We start from the raw sequence: 19,379 nt of genomic DNA, 5'->3' as shown, positions 1-19,379 counted from the left end.
CTTTTGGCTTGTTGTACACACAAAGTGATTTACAATTTAGAATGTTCTCAGTATGTAGGCAGGTTATTATTCAGAAAGGGAGGGTTGGCCAACCCTGAGATATACACTACATGATCAAAGTATGTGGACACCTGCTCGTCAAACATCTTATGGAGTTGGTCCTCCCTTTCTCGCTACAACAGCCTCCATTTTTCTGGTAAGGCTTTCCACTAGATGTTGGAACATTGCTTCGGGAACTAACAGTATATTCTTTATTCAGCCACAAGAGCATTAGTGAGGTCGGGCACAGATGTTGGGCGATTAGGCCTGGTTTGCAGTCGGTGTTCCAATTCATCTCAAAGGTATTCAATGGGGTTGAGGTCAGGGCTCTGTGCAGGCCAGTCAAGTTCTTCCACAATGACAAACCATTTCTGTATGGACTTCGCTTTGTGCACGAGGGTCATTGTCATGCTGAAACAGCAAATGTCCTTCCCCAAACTGTTTCCACAAAGTTGGAAGCACAGAATCATCTAGAATGTCATTGTAGGCTGTAGCGTTAAGATTTCCCTTCACTGGAACTAAGGGGCCCGAACCATGAAAAACAGCCCCAGACCATTATTCCTCCTCCACCAAACTTTACAGTTGGCACTATGCATTGGGGCAGGTAGCATTGTCCTGGCATCCGCTAAACCCAGATTCGTCCATCGGACTGGCACATGGTGAAGCTTGATTCATCACTCCAGAGAATGTGTTTCCACTGCTCCAATGGCAGCGAGCTTTACACCACTCCAACCGACGCTTGGCATTGTGATCTTAGGCTTGTGTGTGGTTGCTTGGCCATGAAAACCCATTTCATGAAGCTCCTGACAAACAGTTCTTGTGCTGACATTGCTTCCAGAGGCAGTTTGGAACTCGGTAGTGAGTGTTGCAAGCAAGATTATTATGTGCTCGGCGCTTTGGCACTCCCATGAGCTTGTATGGCCTACCACTTCACAGGTTAGCCGTTGTTGCTCCTAGACATTTCCACTTCACAATAACAGTTGACCGGGGAAGCTCTAGCAGGGCAGAAATTGGACAAACTGACTTGTTGGAAAGGTGGCATCCTATGATGATGCCATATTGAAAGTGACTGAGCTCTTTTAACCTTTATTTAACTAGGCAAGTCAGTTAAGAACAAATTCTTATTTACAATGACAGCCTACAGCAGCCAAACCCTAACCCAGACGACACTGGGCCAATTGTGTGCCATCCTATGGGACTTTCAATCACAGATGATTATGATATAGCCTGGAATCGAACCAGGGTCTGTAGTGATGCCTCTAGCACTGAGATGCAGTGCCTTAGACTACTGTGCCACTCGGGAGCCTCTTCAGTAAGGCCATTCTACTGCCAATGTTTGTCTATGGAGATTGCATGGCGTTGTGCTCGATTTTATACACCTGTCAGCAACGGATGTGGCTGAAATAGAATCCACTAATTTGAAGGGGTGTCCACATACTTTTATAAATATAGTGTAGCTAGTATTTAGCCAAAACTAGCAGTCTAATAACAGCAGTACCTACTACATGTTCAAGATGGCTCTAGCTCAGTGCTAATGCTAAGGGCTAGCTCTGGCTGGGAACCCAGTACCGCTAAGGGCTAGCTCTGGCTGGGATACCAGTACCGCTAAGGGCTAGCTCTGGCTGGGAACCCAGTATCGCTAAGGGCTAGCTCTGGCTGGGATACTAGTACCGCTAAGGGCTAGCTCTGGCTGGGAACCCAGCGGAAGCGGTACCCTCCCTGGGTCGTCCTGGAGGTGAAGGCGTGCCCGTGAGGGAAGGTCTGAGTCCTGATCGTACAGTGTTCCCTAATTGAAGTCCTGAAAGACGAGTCACTACTGCTCTCTCCTGCCTCCGCGTCCTCCATGCTCACCACAGCGCCACCTGTGGTCCTGGATGTCTGCAGTCCAGAGAACGCCCCGAACATCCGTATTTTCTCTGGGTCACTATCCTGGGTAAGAGGTGGTTGAGCGGTGCTGTGGTGCAGGACGGTGTTGCAGCGCTCGCTGACATCCCGTAGGATGTCTTCCACACACCCAGGGGGCGATGTGTCGTCACAGGTGTCGTCCAGACGCTGCCTCTTACATGGGATCGTTGACATGGGGGATTCGTCACAGGGGGATGTTGAGGGTTGTCGAAAACATGATGGTTCCCTCACCATCATCAGCTTCTGAGAGAGAGAGAGAGAGAGAGAGAGAGAGAGAGAGAGAGAGAGAGACAGAGAGAGAGAGAGAGAGACAGAGAGAGAGAGACAGAGAGAGAGAGAGAAAGAGAGAGAGAGAGAGAGAGAGAGAGAGAGAGAGAGAGACAGAGAGAGAGAGAGAGAGAAAGAGAGAGAGAAAGAGAGAGAGAGAGCGAGACAGAGAGAGAGGGAGAGAGACAGAGAGAGAAAGAGAGAGAGAGAGAGAAAGAGAGAGAGAGAGAGACAGGGAGAGATTTGGTTGCAACCAGGTACTATAGTTGTATGTAGTTGATCATCTGATGTGTTTATTTATGTGAATGTGTGTGTGTGTGCGCGTGCGCGCGCGTGTGTTTCCATTCTCCTGACTTACATCCAGTACAGAGGCTAGGTGTTTAGCTCTGGTGGCCAATTCTCTGAGGTGGACATTGCGTTGCTGCAGGGCATTAATCTCCTCCTGCCTCCTGCTCACAGTCAGGTGAAGCTGGGGAAAAGACAAGAGGACAGAATCTGGAACCGAAACCATGAAAGAGCGTGAAAGTGTTTTACCTACATCAAACCTGGCACAGGAGTTTGACAGCAAAGAAGAACTTTGCAGAAATAAAGAGGTAATGTCTACTCGCTGTTATTAAAACTAATAAGAGCAGCAGAGAGGAAACTATTTTTCAGTTGAACTGGGTGTACATGACAGCACACCCAGTACACGACAGCACACGACAGCACACCCAGTACATGACAGCACACCCAGTACACGACAGCACACCCAGTACACGACAGCACACCCAGTACACGACAGCACACCCAGTACACGACAGCACACCCAGTACACGACAGCACACCCTGTACACGACAGCACACCCAGTACACGACAGCACACCCAGTACACGACAGCACACCCAGTACATGACAGCACACCCAGTACATGACAGCACACCCAGTACATGACAGCACACCCAGTACATCCAGTGAGTCGACATCGCAACGCATGGCAATCAACCGCAGATTCAGATAAAATTCTTCCTGCACGCCTTGTCACACAAGGTCTGTCTGTCTGTCTGTCTGTCTGTCTGTCTGTCTGTCTGTCTGTATGTCTGTACCTGGCTGTTGGTCTCCAGTGTGTGTCCCAGGACCCTGGTGTGGTGCTGAGCAATGCCCCTCCAGAGTATCCCATCCTGGGCCTGAGGCTGGCCGAGGCCTGGGTCTGAGGAAGGGTAGCTCTGCTGGTCCTGGCCCTCTGGACATGGCTCCCGCTGGGGGGTGAGAGGAGGGATGATACACCCTTGGAAGGCCACCAGATCAGCAGGAGACAGACTGCGCTCCAATGTGGCTGGAGAGTCTACATGGGAGAATAGGAGATTTTCATGACTTTCAGTTTTTTATTTAGATAGGGTCAGATACAATCAAAACATTGACTCATTCAGTATAAAACAGTCAGATGTATTGTCCCATCAAACTTTCGCTGAGTCTAATATATGGGAAAATGGGAGAGGGGATTAACATAATACATGGGAGAGGGGATTAACATAATACATGGGAGAGAGGATTAACATAATACATGGGAGAGGGGATTAATATAATACATGGGAGAGGAGATTAATATAATACATGGGAGAGGGGATTAATATAATACATGGGAGAGGGGATTAACATAATACATGGGAGAGGGGATTAATATAATACATGGGAGAGGGGATTAATATAATACATGGGAGAGGGGATTAACATAATACATGGGAGAGGGGATTAACATAATACATGGGAGAATGGGAGAGGGGATTAACATAATACATGGGAGAAGGGATTAACATAATACATGGGAGAGGGGATTAATATAATACATGGGAGAGGGGATTAACATAATACATGGGAGAGGGGATTAACATAATACATGGGAGAGGGGATTAATATAATACATGGGAGAGGGGATTAACATAATACATGGGAGAGGGGATTAACATAATACATGGGAGAGGGGATTAACATAATACATGGGAGAGAAGATTAACATAATACATGGGAGAGGGGATTAATATAATACATGGGAGAATGGGAGAGGGGATTAATATAATACATGGGAGAGGGGATTAATATAATACATGGGAGAGGGGATTAACATAATACATGGGAGAAGGGATTAATATAATACATGGGAGAGGGGATTAACATAATACATGGGAGAGGGGATTAACATAATACATGGGGGGGGATTAATATAATACATGGGAGAGGGGATTAACATAATACATGGGAGAGGGGATTAATATAATACATGGGAGAGGGGATTAACATAATACATGGGAGAGGGGATTAACATAATACATGGGAGAATGGGGGAGGGGATTAACATAATACATGGGAGAGGGGATTAATATAATACATGGGAGAATGGGGGAGGGGATTAACATAATACATGGGAGAGGGGATTAACATAATACATGGGAGAGGGGATTAATATAATACATGGGAGAATGGGGGAGGGGATTAACATAATACATGGGAGAGGGGATTAATATAATACATGGGGGAATGGGGGAGGGGATTAACATAATACATGGGAGAGGGGATTAATATAATACATGGGAGAATGGGGGAGGGGATTAACATAATACATGGGAGAGGGGATTAACATAATACATGGGAGAATGGGAGAGGGGATTAACATAATACATGGGAGAGGGGATTAACATAATACATGGGAGAGGGGATTAACATAATACATGGGAGAATGGGGGAGGGGATTAACATAATACATGGGAGAGGGGATTAACATAATACATGGGAGAATGGGAGAGGGGATTAACATAATACATGGGAGAATGGGAGAGGGGATTAACATAATACATGGGGGAGGGGATTAACATAATACATGGGAGAGGGGATTAACATAATACATGGGAGAGGGGATTAACATAATACATGGGAGAGGGGATTAACATAATACATGGGAGAGGGGATTAATATAATACATGGGGGAGGGGATTAATATAATACATGGGGGAATGGGAGAGGGGATTAACATAATACATGGGGGAATGGGGGAGGGGATTAATGTAATTGTCACGGCTGTCTGAAGAATGGGACCAAAGCGCAGCGTGTGTATCGTTCCACATTTTATTATAACTGTGAAACTATGCAAGACATACAAATAAACTAATGAACAAAACAACAAACCGTGACGACGATGTGCAACATACACATACTCAAAATAATCTCCCACAAAACCTAGTGGGAGAAACAACAACTTAAATATGATCCCCAATTAGAGACAACGATGACCAGCTGCCTCTAATTGGAGATCATCCCCCCCCCAAAAAAACATAGAAATACAACAACTAGAACCCCACATAGAAATACATAAACTAGACAAAACCCCCAACATATAAAAAAGAAACTAAAACCAACATACACATAAATAAACTAGACAAAACCCTCTGTCACACCCTGACCTACTCTACCATAGAAAAATAAAAGCTTTCTATGGTCAGGACGTGACAATAATACATCGGGAATGGGAGAGGATAATACAGATACAGATGTGGAAATGAACTCTTATTTTAGTCTTTGTTTGCTGTTTTTACGATATATTTATAGACATTTACATTAGATTCTTACAGTTTAACATTCACTATCATAAAAAAAAATACGTTTTACACAGCTGATAGAGCTGAAGCAAGATCACCGTTTTTCTTCAGGAACTGTACCTAATAAATACATGTATCTATTCATCGCAATAAATCAAAACAACACAGAAGATGACTCTATATTTACCTAAAACAACTTTTGCAGTCTAAATCCTAGCGTCCTCATCAATCGTCAATACAGATTAAAAACGATTAGGCTACTTTGTTGTTCCCTCTGAATGATTTGAATCTCGATGTTCTTACCAGCTATGAAGTCCAGGGCATATTCCCCGAATTCCAGGTCATCTCCGTCGGAATCGTTCACCTGTTCGATACACACAAACACACAAACACACACACAAAAAAAAAGCGTACAGCCTCATTCACACCGAACAGACCGACATTGCACAGGCTAGATTGTAGAAATACGAGAGATAACATACTCATATCCACACAATCAGTAGCGCGGTTACCTGGAAATCCCAACCGGAATCCCAGCGCGGTAAATACACCGAGGTGCAGGTCTGTGCGCCCATGTTGCTGTGTGGGGTCCTTTCAGTTCAATGTGAGTGTCGGTGTTTAATAAAAAAAAGTGTCAGTTAAATGAGATTAGGACTAGTTTCGGTAGGCAGGTTGGCAACTTTGAAGTGTTTTTTTTTTCTTTTTCTATAAGGCGTGTGGCAAGAGCATAAATACACCGTCTTTGGCGCTCCGCTGGTAACCTGTCTGTCAAATATTAACCGGCCAGAGCCGTCAGATAACCATGGAAACGGCTAATCCTCTAACGTGAAACTTATCGGTGTGTATGTGCATCTTTCTCTCTCTCACACACTCTCCCTCTGTGTGTGTGTGTGTGTGTGTGTGTGTGTGTGTGTGTGTGTGTGTGTGTGTGTGTGTGTGTGTGTGTGTGTGTGTGTGTGTGTGTGTGTGTGTGTGTGTGTGTGTGTGTGTGTGTGTGTGTTATTTTACCTGGGAACCCAGGGAGTCGCTCTCTCGCCTCATCACGGACGCACATTCCTCCAAGTCATCCCATGCTATCGTTGCGAATGCTACAAATAGTGAAGACAACAATATATGTATATATGAATTTATTTAACATTGTACTTTGAATTTGTATTAATTAATAAGACAAAACAATGAAAACATCGTGCGTGTAGTCTGAGCAATATGCCCATGGTTCATCTACCCTCTTCAACGATGCAGGGATTCCGGTCCACATACACCGCGACCGGGCTGCTGCTCCTGGGGAGCCTCGGTCTGCCCTGTGGATAAGAGGTTCGCAATGTCTCTAACAATATTAGATAGGACTACATAGGTTCCGTCCCTCTCTTCGCCCCAACCTGGGCTCGAACCAGGGACCCTCTGCACACATCAACAACTGACACCACACGAAGCATCGTTACCCATCGCGCCACAAAAGCCGCGGCTCTTGCGACGTTGCAAGGGGAAACCCTACTTCAGGTCTCAGAGCGATTGAAACGCGCACCACCGCTAACTAACTAGCCATTTCACATCGGTTACACTGACAATGCATAAATTGCCATCAAAATGCAGTGGTGTAAAGTACTTAGGTAAAAAAAATACTTTAAAGTACTCCTTAAGTATATATATATTTTTGTATCTGTACTTTCCTTTAATATTTATAACTTTTACAACTGTTACATTTACTTCACTACATTCCTAAAGAAAATAATACATTTTTTACTCCGTACATTTTCCCTGACACCCAAAAGTACTCGTTACACCTTTGAATGCTTAGCAGCCCACGAAAACAGAACATTCCTGGTCATCCATTACTGCCTCTGATCTGGCGGACTCAGTAAACACAAACGCTTCGTTTGTCTGAATGTTGGAGTGTTCCGCTGTTAACCCGTAAATTAAACAAACACGTCTGGTTTGCATAATATAAGGACTTTGAATGTATTTATACTTTTACTTTTGATACTTAAGTAGGTCTATATTCTAGTAATTACATTTAGGCTACTGTCGATACTTATGTATATGTCAAATCAAATACTTTTAGAATTTTATGCAAGTAATATTTTACTGGGTGACTTTCAATTTTACTTGAGTCATTTTCTATTATTAAGGGTATCTTTTACTTTTACTCAAGTATGACAATTGAGTACTTTTTCCACCACTGGTAAAATGAGTATAGACTAGCAGATAGCCGGTTAATCATCTCTGTACCTTTCTAGCTGCTGTCTGTCTTCTGTCTTGATTCTGACGAGGAGCCACTGATAGTGGACAGATAGTCCCCAACACTTTTCTGCCTCCATGCATTCTCCGTTAGTTTCCGTTTCAGATGGACACAGATTTTATGTCTGTAGTAGCCCAGAATTAAACCGACACTCACCAGACAAAGATTATATACTGAACCAAACTGCAGATGTTGTCACTCGTGCAAAAAATAAAAAATAATAATAATCAGTCCAAAACACAGTGAGATTCTAGCTGAGGTAGATTGTTTTTTATAAGCCGTATTCTCCCGGTTTATACCGTTCCATGCCGCCGTTTAAAGTCTGTGGTCCAATCAAACCAGGTCATGGTCTCTAAGGACACGAGGTTTCCCCCGGAGATTTAACAGGTGTAGACCTAACGGTTTTTAGGCTCAGAGGGAAAATGTTTCTGCTGGAGGCGGCGCCTGCTTTTACCGCGGTCTCCGAGTGTATTCGACGCGCGTAGAGCATGACGCGCGTAGAGCGAGATATCCTTGCATGGAGATCACCGACCAGTGGCCAACAGAGATGCCGTCAACAAGAGACTAACGGGCTTTGCGCCTCTCCATCTCCAGATTTCACACATGTTTAGCCTGGTTTAGCTGATGGCTCATACACATGGTTCGCCATGATCCAAGCGTTAATTAACAATTCAGAGACTTGGGTTTATTTTGGTAGGCCTATATAAAAATGTGATTTAGGCTAACCGGTTATCCGAGCTAAATCATTCTTGATCTTGAAAGATGTACACGAAGTGGGAAAACTATAGGCATGTCTGTCGGTATAAATGCTTATTATCTCCAGATATGCCATAGCCTAGTCAACATCAACGTGACAGGCGGAAATAAAATAAGATAATGAATAATTAATTGTGTCAGTGAAACTCAACAATCTTTCGATAACCCAACAAAGGAACCTAACAGTAACCTGCATGACCCGTGAAACTCAAGGCCCCCGTGTCTGGTCTCGACTTCACCGGCGTACCGGACAAGCCCGTGAAACTCAAGGCCCCCGTGTCTGGTCTCGACTTCACCGGCGTACCGGACAAACCCGAAACCAGCGCTGAGGGACCATGAGCCTGTCATCAATGTCTAGTTTTGAATTTTTTTAAACGTAATAAATCATTTTGACAGTAATGGTCCAAAAAAGTAATTCATAAACCTTTTAAATTTCCTTATTTACGAGAGAGTTAAGTGTTTGTTTCTTGGGCTTCAGGAATGTGATTGATAAAGTGCCTCTGGCCTTTCAATACCGATTGAAAGTAAAGGGATATCGGTTATTAACAAAAGCAGTGGTGAACGGCTCTGACGGCGCCGGTGCAATGAGTTGGAGCTTAACACTGGTGTTCCAAAGCCTACATCAGATCGAGAGACTAATGCTTCTATAGTATGAGTTTTAGTTCAGAAAACAATCTCTCCGCAAAAGATACAGTTACAGGGATGATAAACACAGTTTGATTGAAGTAGCAACATCAGGGAAACTGTCCAGAAGAGAGTGATGCTTCAAATACTGCAATTCTGTAGCCTAACATCTTTAATTGAGCCTCTCTCATTCTCCGACCTCTTGGCAGATGCAAACAGATGATATTTAGCGGACAACAGTTATTGAGAGCTTGAACAAAACAAGAAAAGTGTTTATACTGGTGAACCGGCGTTTGAGTTGTGTGGGCTGAATATCAGCAGTCATTTATCTCTGGTATATCTTGGCATGTATCATTTAAGTTTATGTGCAGCTACAGACTGTAGTGAAAACATTTGCACACCCAAAAAAAATACAAGGCGAAGCAGTCGTATACTGCAGCTATAGGCCTCCGCAGAACAGAAGAGAGAGAGAGAGAGAAGCCCAGAGAGAGACTGTTTTCTAAGACACAGATAAACAGAGAGAGACTGTTTTCTAAGACACAGATAAAGAGAGAGAGACTGTTTTCTAAGGCACAGATAAACAGAGAGAGACTGTTTTCTAAGACACAGATAAAGAGAGAGAGACTGTTTTCTAAGACACAGATAAAGAGAGAGAGACTGTTTTCTAAGACACAGATAAAGAGAGAGAGACTGTTTTCTAAGACACAGATAAAGAGAGAGAGACTGTTTTCTAAGACACAGATAAAGAGAGAGAGACTGTTTTCTAAGACACAGATAAACAGAGAGAGACTGTTTTCTAAGACACAGATAAACAGAGAGAGACTGTTTTCTAAGACACAGATAAAGAGAGAGAGACTGTTTTCTAAGACACAGATAAAGAGAGAGAGACTGTTTTCTAAGACACAGATAAACAGAGAGAGACTGTTTTCTAAGACACAGATAAAGAGAGAGAGACTGTTTTCTAAGACACAGATAAACAGAGAGAGACTGTTTTCTAAGACACAGATAAACAGAGAGAGACTGTTTTCTAAGACACAGATAAAGAGAGAGAGACTGTTTTCTAAGACACAGATAAAGAGAGAGAGACTGTTTTCTAAGGCACAGATAAAGAGAGAGAGACTGTTTTCTAAGACACAGATAAAGAGAGAGAGACTGTTTTCTAAGACACAGATAAAGAGAGAGAGACTGTTTTCTAAGACACAGATAAAGAGAGAGAGACTGTTTTCTAAGACACAGATAAAGAGAGAGAGACTGTTTTCTAAGACACAGATAAAGAGAGAGAGACTGTTTTCTAAGACACAGATAAAGAGAGAGAGACTGTTTTCTAAGACACAGATAAAGAGAGAGAGACTGTTTTCTAAGACACAGATAAACAGAGAGAGACTGTTTTCTAAGGCACAGATAAACAGAGAGAGACTGTTTTCTAAGACACAGATAAAGAGAGAGAGACTGTTTTCTAAGACACAGATAAACAGAGAGAGACTGTTTTCTAAGACACAGATAAAGAGAGAGAGAAGCAGCAAGGAGGACATCAGGAGACCTGGGGAGTCTGAAGTTGGATTGAATTCAATTGAATTGAATTGGATTGAATTGGATTGAATTGAATTGAATTGGATTGAATTGAATTGAATTTGTTTAGGCTATGAGTCTAAACAATGGTTACATTCATCCTCAAGCCGACTATATTTTTCCCAAATTGTTAGGCTATCTGATGTGTAATGTTTATACACAGTTTATAAATACCATCGAAATAGCAGCTAAACACGGCATATAGCTATAAATATAGTAGGCTACACTGCATAATCAAACAATCTCTAGTAAACTGGTGTTTTTGAGGGTGGTCTGACTGTATTATTTAACATTAATAGACTGGTTTTACGCACAACACTTTTCCATCCAAGCTGGGAGAGATTGCGGGAGGACGGCTCATGTCCGTCCTGCACTATCAGATAGGCTGTACATTTAAAACAATGAATTGGTAGGTGATTATGCTGTTGCGTCGAAAATAAATGTTACAATCTGCAATGTTTGAAATGTCCAACTTTAATTACTGAACAAGTAACTGCATTGTTGCCCGCCAGCCAGCTGCGGACACCGTGTGTAAACTTTGTGAAATGTTAGACTTGACATGAGAAAATGACGACCACATTAGGCCTACCAATAAACATTTATTCATTAGCTAAAGCAAAGCCATAGGCTACTTGCCTTGGCATCATCTATTCGATTGGCAGCCTATTTAATTGAAATGACGTGGAATACCATGTTGATTCAACCAATGTGTGCTCAGTGAGTCACAGTTCCGGTAAAAACGTGGCTTGCTCTTGTCACGTCCTGACCAGTAATAAGGGTTATTTGTTATTGTAGTTTGGTCAGGACGTGGCAGAGGGGTATTTGTTTTATGTGGTTCGGGGTGGTGATTTATGTAGTAGGGTGTTTGATTTATTATTTCCGGGTTTTGGTCTGTGTTCTTTCTGGTTTGTTGTATTTCTATGTTTAGGTTGATGGGGGGGGGAGTTGGACTCTCAATTTGGAGGCAGGTGCTTTCTCGTTGCCTCTGATTGAGAGTCCTATATATGGGTAATTGTTTGGTTTGGTGTTGTGGGAGATTGTCTCTTGTTTTGCCTGTGTGAACCTGACAAGACTGTTTTGTTGTTCGTGAGGTCTTTGTTTTGGTGTTTTCTTTATTTAAAATAAATAACAAGATGAGCATCCACATTCCTGCTGCGTTTTGGTCCTCTATTCCCGACGACAGCAGTTACAGCTCTGTATCATTGACAGACTTTATTAAAATATCACTTGTGGTAGCAGCAGATTTTCCCGACTGAGCTGATATGACCGTTGTTCCAACTATCTTCTTGGGATAGATTCCCCTCATACCACCTCTCAAACAGATATATAAGATAAATACACCTCTCTTGGTTTTATACCGTTTATTTTCAAAAATGGAGTGAATAAATCAGAAAACATATCCAGTACATTTATCAAGTAATAATTTAATAATACGGTTTTCATCACATTTGCTGAAATGGGATGTCACATCATTGTTCATTGCATAACAATAACGATCCATGTAACATTGGCCAACATAGCAGCTAGGATCAGTACAATCTCAGAACAGTTTGAGAAACACAGTCCCGTGTGGCTCAGTTGGTAGAGGATGGTGTTTGCAACGCCAGGGTTGTGGGTTCGATTCCCACGGGGGACCAGTACGGAGAAAAAAATGTATGAAATGTATGCATTAACTACTGTAAGTCACTCTGGATAAGAACGTCTGCTAAATGACTAAAATGTAAACATCTACAGTAGGCTACTCACTCAATGCATCTTACAGTACAATGACTTCAATAAGTTACAGAACATAGTATAAATAAAGACCAAACCATCCTCTAAATACAGTACTTCGATGACAATAAAATGCTGTCCATTGACATTGTTTACAGTTTGTAGGCACAATCTGATAACCGTCTTTTGCAGAAACTACATCATTGAATTAACTCAGCGACAGTTACATTGTCGACCACCAAGTGCAGGGTAGCAGCGCTGATGACTGGGAATCAAAGGTTTGGCCTTTTCGTTTCTTGAGGTACACAGGTTGTTTTCAGTCACATGGTGTAGGGTGCATTCAACAACAACAGTGTATTCAACTAACATAGGTTGAAACATGTCAACAGTCATCATGTTGTCACAGAGTTATCATGGCCTGCAGGGCATCCTGGTTGAGTGACACCAACAATCTAAGGTTGTCTAAACACTCTTGGTAGAGAGCATGAGTCTGGTCTCCCTCTCTGCACTCCTGGGCCAGAGGAGCGTGAGTCTGGTCTCCCTCTCTGCACTCCTGGGCCAGAGGAGCGTGAGTCTGGTCTCCCTCTCTGCACTCCTGGGCCAGAGGAGCGTGAGTCTGGTCTCCCTCTCTACACTCATGGGCCAGAGGAGCGTGAGTCTGGTCTCCCTCTCTACACTCCTGGGCCAGAGGAGCGTGAGTCTGGTCTCCCTCTCTGCACTCCTGGGCCAGAGGAGCGTGAGTCTGGTCTCCCTCTCTACACTCATGGGCCAGAGGAGCGTGAGTCTGGTCTCCCTCTCTACACTCATGGGCCAGAGGAGCGTGAGTCTGGTCTCCCTCTCTACACTCATGGGCCAGAGGAGCGTGAGTCTGGTCTCCCTCTCTACACTCATGGGCCAGAGGAGCATGAGTCTGGTCTCCCTCAACCAGGGTAAACGTGTTCCCAGATGGAGAAGGGTCATCCATTGACTGGGTGGAGTCATTCACAGATAGGAGGTGACCAACAACTGAAAGAGAGGAGTCATTGTCAATACAGGAGTGATTACTAGTCTCAGATAAGGTTCGGTGGGAATGGTCATTCTCTGAGCGGGCAGGATCACTCAGAGAATGGTCCTCTTGTGAGGAGGCGTGGCCATATGTGAGCTCGGCCGTCAGGGATTGGTCCATTGGCTCTTCCTCGGGGCCCTCAGGGTTGATCCTCAGCAGCTGATTGGCTGGATCCTCTAGGCCCTGGCTGGTTCTCAGCAGTTGATTGGCTAGAGCCAGAGCACAGCGGGCGGTCAGGGAAGGTGTGTACTTATTGAAGGCGTAGTCGGCCAGAGTGAGCTCACACACCCTAAGAGCCAATCTGCTGCCCCTCTTTCGCCTCTTCACTTCCTCATCCTTATCCCCAGGCAGCCTATGGCTAACGTTGCTGACTCCGTCCCCGCCCATATGCCGACCAGCCAGGCTGTGATTGGTGTAGAAGTCCAGGAAGAAGGCTATGGTTGGTGCAGCCAGGCGGAAGTTGAGGCGGAGCAGGATGAGACATTCCAGGTTACACAGCTGTTCTCTGGAGAACGCATCACAACACAGAGACAGGAGCTGGCTGATCCGAGGAGAAAACACCTCCACCTGAATATAACAGAACATATTATAAAGGGAGAGAGAGAGAGAGAGAGAGAGAGAGAGAGAGAGAGAGAGAGAGAGAGAGAGAGAGAGAGAGAAAGAGAGAGAAAGAAAGAAAGAAAGAAAGAAAGAAAGGAAGAAAGAAAGAAAGAAAGAAAGAAAGAAAGAAAGAGAGAGACAGAGAAAGAAAGAAAGAGAGAGAAAGAGAGCGAGACAGAGAAAGAGAGAGGGTAAGAGAAAGAGGGAAAGAGAGAGAGAGAGAGACAGAGAACAAGTTACACACAAACACCATCACACGAAGGGTTTATTTCCAAAACGGTATATCCATCAAATCTTCACATTTGTGTTGGTTCACTATAAAATATTGTTTATGGATACCTTTCCTGTGTGTAAAATGTTACTGTTCTCACATTTTTTTATTAATAGATTTTAGGTGTGTATTTTCTATTTATTGTTTAGCTGGAATGGCATGTCCGTATTCTGTATATTTGACTGTGATATGTGGTTGTCTCTGGACAAGAGCATATGCTAAAATGAGTAAAAAATGTCAAATGTAAATATTTTACAAAACAGAGCTCATATTACTGTATTGACTCAGAAAACAAATTGTATAAATATTGATGTCACAGAAAATAAATGAAACATGATCCTCATCAAGTGAAACAAATCCCTGTACATGTCTGTCATGATTTAAAAAAACACACCAATCTCTATCATCAGTTTTTTTAAAACAATAAAAGCTCATTTATCCTAATTTCTGAAAATGGCTATATACCACTTTTGAAATAAACTTTCCATATACACAGTATCTCTAAAACACCATTCATCTTTCTCCCAGAGCATCAAAATGGATTGACTCCCTCCCTCCCTCCCTCCCTTCCTCCCTCCCTGAATAGTGAACATATCTATGGTGCACACCTGTTTACAGGCGAGCAGCAGAGCGGTGACCCCCAGCAGCTGGAAACAGTCAGAAGCCACTGGGGTGGAAGCCAGGAAGCGATCCATGATGTTGACCGACAGGCTGCAACACTCGAAGGACAGACGCAGGTATCTGTGTACGGGGATGAGCCAGCTGATAAGCTTACATCGCGACTCGGCTGTCACCTGGAAAAAAAACACCACGTATAGAACTACGACAATCACACCTGGCAGTTTATAAAACATACCTACACTGTACTTAGTGGCAAGTACAATTCTGTATTTAATATTACAGTACATCTACTGTAATAGAAATACGGTATCAAATAAAGTACTGTGTAATGACACTCCGTAAAATTACCGTAAAATTGACGGTATTATACTGTAAAAAAAGTAAAGCGCTACCATAATTAGAATGACTTGATTAAGGAATAAATGAGATTTATTGAGGCGAGGGGTTAGTATTTCACAGTGTTTTACTGTAATTACAAGGGATTGGTGCAAACAGGTTGACTTCTAGGTGTTTACACGTTATAGCATAATAATAAATCACTTGCAATTATAGAGACTTCCAAACTGACAGTGACTACAGGGCAAAACAGACCAAAAGCACATAGCAAAATGCTCAACCCATTTCATGTTTAAGACTAGCTGACACTCCATTCTGTCCCTTATACAAATTGATGGGTGGACTATAACCACATATGAGATAAATTGGTACATCATTGTCACTCACTGTGTGTAATAAATATAGCCTCTTACAAGGCAGGCCTCAAAATATGTTAATGAGGCCAGAAACAGCAATACCATGCGCCCACTAGTGGTCAAAAGGATTTTGGCTTTCCAAATATATGGTACTGTACTGTATTCTGTGGGGTGGAATTACAGTACCATTTGAAATATATACATTTTCCCACAATGCATCATCATTTACAGTATGCGGCAGTGAAATGTTTTCTTTTTATTTATTTTTGTTATTTTTTTACTGTTGATAATACCTCAAATTACCATACAAATTACAGTTTTCCGTTAACTTGTAGAACTAAATTACTGTAATACATGTCATAAATTGCGGTTAAAGGTCTAAATGAGAACTGCTTAAATATTCACAGGCCTATTATCAATCCTGGGTTGAGATAAGCCGAAGACAAAATGTCAATTTCTCACAAAATTAACAATAAAGTATTATTCTATTTTTTATGGTATCTTGAATCTGCATGAGAAGACCTGCGCAGGTACATGTTGTGTATCTGGAACGAAGCGCAGTATGAACCTGTTGATTTCATACCTGCGGTTGTCGAGACAGACAGTTGACTGGATGAAACTGCGGCTCTTTGAGTTTCTGTATCTGATAACCAATCTCGCCGTAGTGTTGATACCAGTTAAACAACAGTGTGTTGTTGGAATTCCCTGGTACCAGTGCGTCTTCAACTGTTACCGGACAATGATTTTTCCGAACCGGTGATAGAAAGTCCTCTTCGAAACCAGAGTCTGACAGTTTAGATATTATGTTTGGCTTTCTGACCCTCTCCGCCCGCCGTCTCCGCACAGGGGTGCACGAAGTCTCCTCGATTTGGTCTCCCTGTGGTGATAAATTGTCCCTTGACGGAGATTGAGAACCGCTGTTCATTTTCCTCCGTTTGCACATCCTGTTCGAGGTTTCGCCAGTTTGCGTAAATGACACCATTCTATTCATCTGTGTCAAGCTCTGTGACTAGGCTAAAATGTCACCTATTTTGGAAATCTATCCGATACCTCTCTCTGGTGACTGCATTGATATCGCAGTGTTCACTTGTCATTGGTGGGCTGAGGAGTTCCCTGTAATGACGTGTTTTCCCGGTGCGTCGACGCGCTCAAACACCTCTCCAACTGCGCGCTTTTGTGCGCCTTGAAGGGGGGGGGGGAAAGTTGCCATAGGAACGGATGCTGAGTGTGTTTGTTGCCCCCATGAGGGCTGAGCGGCTGGGCGAGTGGCGCGCAAGGCCCGGGTAAATGGACCGCCTAAGGGTCGTCAGACTCACTCAGTTGTGTAAACATAGTTGATGCTACGGATTTACTCGGGCTCTTCAAGAGGCACCTACTTCAGTCTACACATGAATGACTAATACGGGCCTAAACCGTATGACATTTTCTTCTCACTTCTTGTAATTTTCATGTCCGGTCGTTTGTCTTAGAAGAACCATTACAGTTCAATCAAACCAAGCTCTTCAGGAGGAGGGAAAGATGCCTTTCCTTAGCATCTAGCTCAGAGATGGGTAATTCTGATGGGGTGGGGACCACAAAAACAATCTGAACTCCCCAGGAGGAGCCTCAGTGGTTCCAGGGTGTGTGTATCCACATCCTTACCCACATATGCAAATCAGAGCCCCCCACATTGGGAGGAAAACATTTTAGCAGCCCCCCTCTCTTGACAGTGGAGAGAAAAATACTTTTTGAGTTAATTTCCTGCAATTTTGCAAATTTGTCAATGGGGCAGAGAGAACATTTAGCTGTTTTAAAGCAGGTTTGCTACAATTCCACATGTTTTGCATTGGGCAGAGAGAACATTTAGCAATTTTATAACACATTTCATGGAATTGTACTAATTTTGCCATAGGGTAGAGAGACATGTTTGCATATTATATCTACACCATCTGTTATTGTTGCTTAAACATATTGTTCATCAGTGGAAATATTAGCATGTAAATCTTGGTGTGGCAAAATAAAAAATGTGGGATGCATGCCAACAAAGCCACAACACAACACTAAAAAATACATTAATTGCACCTATAACGGTGACAAACAGCGCCCACAAACTGTTAAGGTCTACATAAAGCTGTTCCCAACAGCACAGTCCCAACAGCACAGTCCCAACACCTTACCAGTGCTACTGTACACCTGGCTTTCAGTGGAATGTACAGTGACAGAATTCAGAACATGGACCGTTCTAACAGTATTCTCCCTGTACACCAAGTCAGAACCGTAGGATAAATAAAAGGCGCTTATAAGCTGACAATGAAAGCTCTTACAATATTCGATGATTAGATTTCTCTAAAAACAGTTTATAGGCTACATGTGCACCACCAAGTCAGAACAGTAGGTGAAATAAAGATGTGAAAATAGACCAAATTATTAGGGTGAGGCACATTGCTTACTCCACAACATACACTTAGTATTAATGTTACTTTCTTAGCTACAGTATACATATCTCCCTGGCATATTACATATACACCTTGTTGTGCTGTGCTCAGGAAGGTGGCGCAGCAGTCCTTTGTGGGAAATATTTGTAATCAAATTTTGTCATCCAAGTCTGTCGTTCTCTGGATTTATGGTGCTTTCAAGACAACTGGGAACTCTAAGAAAAACAAGGTTGAATCAGGATGTTGTCAGTGATCTTCAGATCGTAGCTCTAGAAAGAGGCCAGAGTTCCCAGTTCCCAGTTGGCAAGCCCTGTTTTGCATGTGGGGCAGCCCTGAATGACAGGTTGCCACTGTTTAATATTTGTTTTTATTTAACTAGGGCAAGTCAGTTAGGAACAAATTCTTATTTACAATGACGGCCTACACCAGCCAAACCCGGACGATGCTGGGCCAATTGTGAGCCCCCTATGAGACTCCCAATCACAGCCTGGATTCGAACCAGGGTGTCTGTAGTGACGCCTCAAACACTGAGATGCAGTGCCTTAGACCGCTGAACCAGGGTGTCTGTAGTGACGCCTCAAACACTGAGATGCAGTGCCTTAGACCGCTGAACCAGGGTGTCTGTAGTGACGCCTCAAACACTGAGATGCAGTGCCTTAGACCGCTGAACCAGGGTGTCTGTAGTGACGCCTCAAACACTGAGATGCAGTGCCTTAGACCGCTGAACCAGGGTGTCTGTAGTGACGCCTCAAACACTGAGATGCAGTGCCTTAGACCGCTGAACCAGGGTGTCTGTAGTGACGCCTCTAAAACTGAGATGCAGTGCCTTAGACTGCTGCGCCACTCGGGAGCTATTTTGTTGATTTATGTAATACTTCATATACTGTATATTGCTTTGACAACAGTGGCAAACACCTATTCATGACAAAAAACACTTATTAAGCTGAATTTAATTGAGAGAGTGTGAGAGAAGAGAGAGAGAGAGAGGAGGGAGAGGGGTATAGATAGATAGAAGAGATAGAGCGAGAGAGATAGAAAGAGAGGAGATAGATAGCGAT

At 43.2% G+C, this 19,379-nt stretch overlaps 2 protein-coding genes across 2 annotated transcripts; both read right to left on the bottom strand.

The window, feature by feature from the left end:
- Positions 1 to 786: 786 nt before the first annotated feature.
- Positions 787 to 8,257, bottom strand: mcidas (multiciliate differentiation and DNA synthesis associated cell cycle protein). Its single transcript, XM_014172673.2, has 7 exons — positions 8,007 to 8,257; positions 7,003 to 7,078; positions 6,786 to 6,865; positions 6,081 to 6,141; positions 3,294 to 3,532; positions 2,570 to 2,680; positions 787 to 2,187 (listed from the first exon to the last, which is right to left on the bottom strand). The coding sequence occupies exons 1-7, from the start codon at positions 8,097 to 8,099 to the stop codon at positions 1,720 to 1,722; spliced, it is 1,128 nt and encodes a 375-aa protein (XP_014028148.1). The 5' UTR covers positions 8,100 to 8,257; the 3' UTR covers positions 787 to 1,719.
- A 4,067-nt stretch (positions 8,258 to 12,324) lies between these two features.
- ccno (cyclin O) lies at positions 12,325 to 17,249 on the bottom strand. The gene is made up of 3 exons (XM_014172675.2): positions 16,491 to 17,249; positions 15,203 to 15,388; positions 12,325 to 14,290 (listed from the first exon to the last, which is right to left on the bottom strand). The coding sequence occupies exons 1-3, from the start codon at positions 16,896 to 16,898 to the stop codon at positions 13,079 to 13,081; spliced, it is 1,806 nt and encodes a 601-aa protein (XP_014028150.2). The 5' UTR covers positions 16,899 to 17,249; the 3' UTR covers positions 12,325 to 13,078.
- Positions 17,250 to 19,379: the final 2,130 nt, after the last annotated feature.

This window comes from Salmo salar, chromosome ssa24, assembly GCF_905237065.1.
Source record: "Salmo salar chromosome ssa24, Ssal_v3.1, whole genome shotgun sequence".
Lineage (NCBI taxonomy): Eukaryota > Metazoa > Chordata > Actinopteri > Salmoniformes > Salmonidae > Salmo > Salmo salar.
This window is presented reverse-complemented; position numbering and strand designations above follow the sequence as displayed.